The 4,302-nt window shown below is 30.8% G+C and overlaps 1 protein-coding gene across 1 annotated transcript in view; it reads left to right on the top strand.

Annotated features, from left to right (window-relative positions):
• LOC107658938 (solute carrier family 13 member 4-like) overlaps nt 1-4,302 on the top strand; it is a 22,163-nt gene that overhangs the window by 8,928 nt on the left and 8,933 nt on the right. Inside the window, 2 exon segments of the mRNA XM_016447666.1 lie at nt 74-148; nt 235-422. Of these exon segments, the coding sequence (XP_016303152.1) occupies nt 74-148; nt 235-422 (263 nt within the window).

A 4,302-nucleotide genomic window follows, 5' to 3' on the forward strand; every position in this document is an offset into this window, starting at 1 on the left:
TATAGATATGGCTTACGAACACAGTTTTTGGTAAATTAAGGCCATTTGTTTAAATGTGTTTTTCATACTCTAGGAGTTGAATGGTCTGACATTAAAGCCTGGTTTCGGTCCAGAGTTTTATAAAGAATCAAACGGATATCTGCCCGAGGTGAGACCATCAGCTAGCTGACAATAACTCAGCGCAATCTGCTGCTTACATTTCTAAAATCATTTTTCCCAATTGTTCCCAAACAGGCTCCAATCAGCATCCCTGCGCCGCCAAGGAAACCCAAGATCCGGCGGGATTCGCTGTACCCCACCAATAGAGACCACATGATCTGCAAGTGCCTGTCTCTGAGCATCACGTACGCAGCCACCATCGGCGGCCTCATCACCATCACCGGCACCTCCACCAACCTCATCTTCGCCGAGCAATTCAACAAGTACGTTATCAGTCCCATAAAAGCTGCATTCAGAAAACACTGGGATTTGTTTAAGCACCTGATTCAATCCGCTCAATCTCATTTCCTGACGCTAAGCGCAGAAAAAGAACCCTTTCCTTTCTGCAACATTTCTTGGGCAAAGGTGACTGTATATTGTGACCTGGTTTTGCTGATGTAAAGATATAAATTAGAGTGAAAAGCGGGCATTTATTGGGTCAATGGGGTTTGTATTGACTCTCCTTTTATTCTTTCACATCTGTTATAGTCTGTGCTTGCTGGAAGTGCTGTTATCACTGACATATTCCAGAAATAATCAATGTAAAGCGCTAATTGGCTTAAAATGGGTCAGCGAGAAACCTTGCGCCACTTCGACCGGCTCTCAGTATCTTCTCGAGGCTTGTCTTGAATGCTGTGTAAACAGAATCTTGTCCTGTTCTTCCACACTGGAATCAGTTTGACCCCCGAACGCAAGGCGCTGGGCTGAGATTGAGCTTTCATGTGACAGAACGTGCTTTAATTATATGTAAAAATCAAGTTATGAAGTTTTTAATGACTTGTGTTTGCTGTGTAGGTGAAGTGTGAAAGGAGCTATTGATAAACCATCTTAAACGCATTCATAACCCATTTTACTTCCATAATGTGACATATTTCAGAGCAAAACATATTTTCTTAGTAAAAATTAACTAGAAAAAATATAGAATGGAACTTTGTTTTATAAATTGGGAATGCTGAAAACTGGTCTTTATTTGCAGGTTAAAACTACTGGTGATGTCAGCTGAAAAGAAAAGTTGTTTCAGAAGAAGAGCACGTTTTTTACGAAACAATGTTTTATTTTGATATTTTTAATATTTAAATATATTTATTACTATTAATTTATGTTTATTAACATTTTAATACTTTTATTTAATACAATTTTTTTAATGTTACTTTATATTTATTTTAATATAAATATTAATATTATTTAATATTAAAATAAATTAAATAATTATTAAAAACATTATTTGGAATAATTTGAACAGAGAAAACATTCTCCACAAGACTAGGAATATGCATTAGATGTATATAGGGATAATAGAATAGAATAGAATAGAATAGAATAGAATGCATCTTGTTGCTATCACTTTTTCATGATTGGACTAAATAGAATAGAATAGAGTGTAACTTGTTGCTATAACTTTTTCATAATTTGACTAAATAATGACAGCATAGAATAGAGTAGAATAGAATAGAATAGAATAGAATATAACTTGTTGCTATCACTTTTTCATAATTTGACTAAATAGAATAGAATGGAATGCAACTTGTTGCTATCACTTTTGCCTTGATCGGATTAAATTAAATAGAATAGAACAGAACCGAACAGAACAGAAAAGAACATGTTGCTATCACTTTTTCATGATTGGATTAAATAGAATAGAATAGAGTGTAACTTGTTGCTATAACTTTTTCATAATTTGACTAAATAATGACAGCATAGAATAGAATAGAATAGAATAGAACTTGTTGCTATCACTTTTTCATAATTTGACTAAATAGAATAGAATAGAATGCAACTTGTTGCTATCACTTTTGCCTTGATCGGATTAAATTAAATAGAATAGAACAGAACCGAACAGAACAGAAAAGAACATGTTGCTATCACTTTTTCATGATTGGACTAAATAGAATAGAATAGAGTGTAACTTGTTGCTATAACTTTTTCATAATTTGACTAAATCATGACAGCATAGAATAGAATAGAATAGAATGTAACTTGTTGCTATCACTTTTTCATGATTGTACTAAATAGAATAGAATAGAGTGTAACTTGTTGCTATAACTTTTTCATAATTTGACTAAATCATGACAGCATAGAATAGAATAGAATGTAACTTGTTGCTATCACTTTTTCATGATTGTACTAAATAGAATAGAATAGAGTGTAACTTGTTGCTATAACTTTTTCATAATTTGACTAAATCATGACAGCATAGAATAGAATAGAATAGAATGTAACTTGTTGCTATCACTTTTTCATGATTGTACTAAATAGAATAGAATAGAGTGTAACTTGTTGCTATAACTGCTATAACTTTTGAATAAATCATGACAGCATAGAATAGAATAGAATAGAATGTAACTTGTTGCTATCACTGCTATCACTTTTGACTAAATAGAATAGAATAGAATGCAACTTGTTGCTATCACTTTTGCCTTGATCGGACTAAATTAAATAGAATAGAACAGAACAGAAAAGAACATGTTGCTATCACTTTTTCATGATTGGACTAAACAGAATAGAATAGAGTGTAACTTGTTGCTATAACTTTTTCATAATTTGACTAAATCATGACAGCATAGAATAGAATAGAATAGAATAGAATGTAACTTGTTGCTATCACTTTTTCATGATTGGACTAAACAGAATAGAATAGAGTGTAACTTGTTGCTATAACTTTTTCATAATTTGACTAAATAATGACAGCATAGAATAGAGTAGAATAGAATAGAATAGAATAGAATATAACTTGTTGCTATCACTTTTTCATAATTTGACTAAATAGAATAGAATAGAATGCAACTTGTTGCTATCACTTTTGCCTTGATCGGACTAAATTAAATAGAATAGAACAGAACAGAAAATAACATGTTGCTATCACTTTTTCATGATTGGACTAAATAGAATAGAATAGAGTGTAACTTGTTGCTATAACTTTTTCATAATTTGACTAAATAATGACAGCATAGAATAGAGTAGAATAGAATAGAATAGAATAGAATATAACTTGTTGCTATCACTTTTTCATAATTTGACTAAATAGAATAGAATAGAATGCAACTTGTTGCTATCACTTTTGCCTTGATCGGACTAAATTAAATAGAATAGAATAGAACAGAAAATAACATGTTGCTATCACTTTTTCATGATTGGACTAAATAGAATAGAATAGAGTGTAACTTGTTGCTATAACTTTTTCATAATTTGACTAAATAATGACAGCATAGAATAGAATAGAGTAGAATAGAATATAACTTGTTGCTATCACTTTTTCATAATTTGACTAAATAGAATAGAATAGAATGCAACTTGTTGCTATCACTTTTGCCTTGATCGGATTAAATTAAATAGAATAGAACAGAACCGAACAGAACAGAAAAGAACATGTTGCTATCACTTTTTCATGATTGGATTAAATAGAATAGAATAGAGTGTAACTTGTTGCTATAACTTTTTCATAATTTGACTAAATAATGACAGCATAGAATAGAATAGAGTAGAATAGAATATAACTTGTTGCTATCACTTTTTCATAATTTGACTAAATAGAATAGAATAGAATGCAACTTGTTGCTATCACTTTTGCCTTGATCGGACTAAATTAAATAGAATAGAACAGAACAGAAAAGAACATGTTGCTATCACTTTTTCATGATTGGACTAAACAGAATAGAATAGAGTGTAACTTGTTGCTATAACTTTTTCATAATTTGACTAAATAATGACAGCATAGAATAGAATAGAGTAGAATAGAATATAACTTGTTGCTATCACTTTTTCATAATTTTACTAAATAGAATAGAATAGAATGCAACTTGTTGCTATCACTTTTGCCTTGATCGGACTAAATTAAATAGAATAGAACAGAACAGAAAAGAACATGTTGCTATCACTTTTTCATGATTGGACTAAACAGAATAGAATAGAGTGTAACTTGTTGCTATAACTTTTTCATAATTTGACTAAATAATGACAGCATAGAATAGAATAGAGTAGAATAGAATATAACTTGTTGCTATCACTTTTTCATAATTTGACTAAATAGAATAGAATAGAATGCAACTTGTTGCTATCACTTTTGCCTTGATCGGACTAAATTAAATAGAATAGAACAGAACAGAA

Source organism: Sinocyclocheilus anshuiensis, unplaced genomic scaffold (genome assembly GCF_001515605.1).
Source record: "Sinocyclocheilus anshuiensis isolate Anshui unplaced genomic scaffold, SAMN03320099.WGS_v1.1 scaffold283, whole genome shotgun sequence".
In the NCBI taxonomy this organism is placed as follows: Eukaryota; Metazoa; Chordata; class Actinopteri; order Cypriniformes; family Cyprinidae; genus Sinocyclocheilus; species Sinocyclocheilus anshuiensis.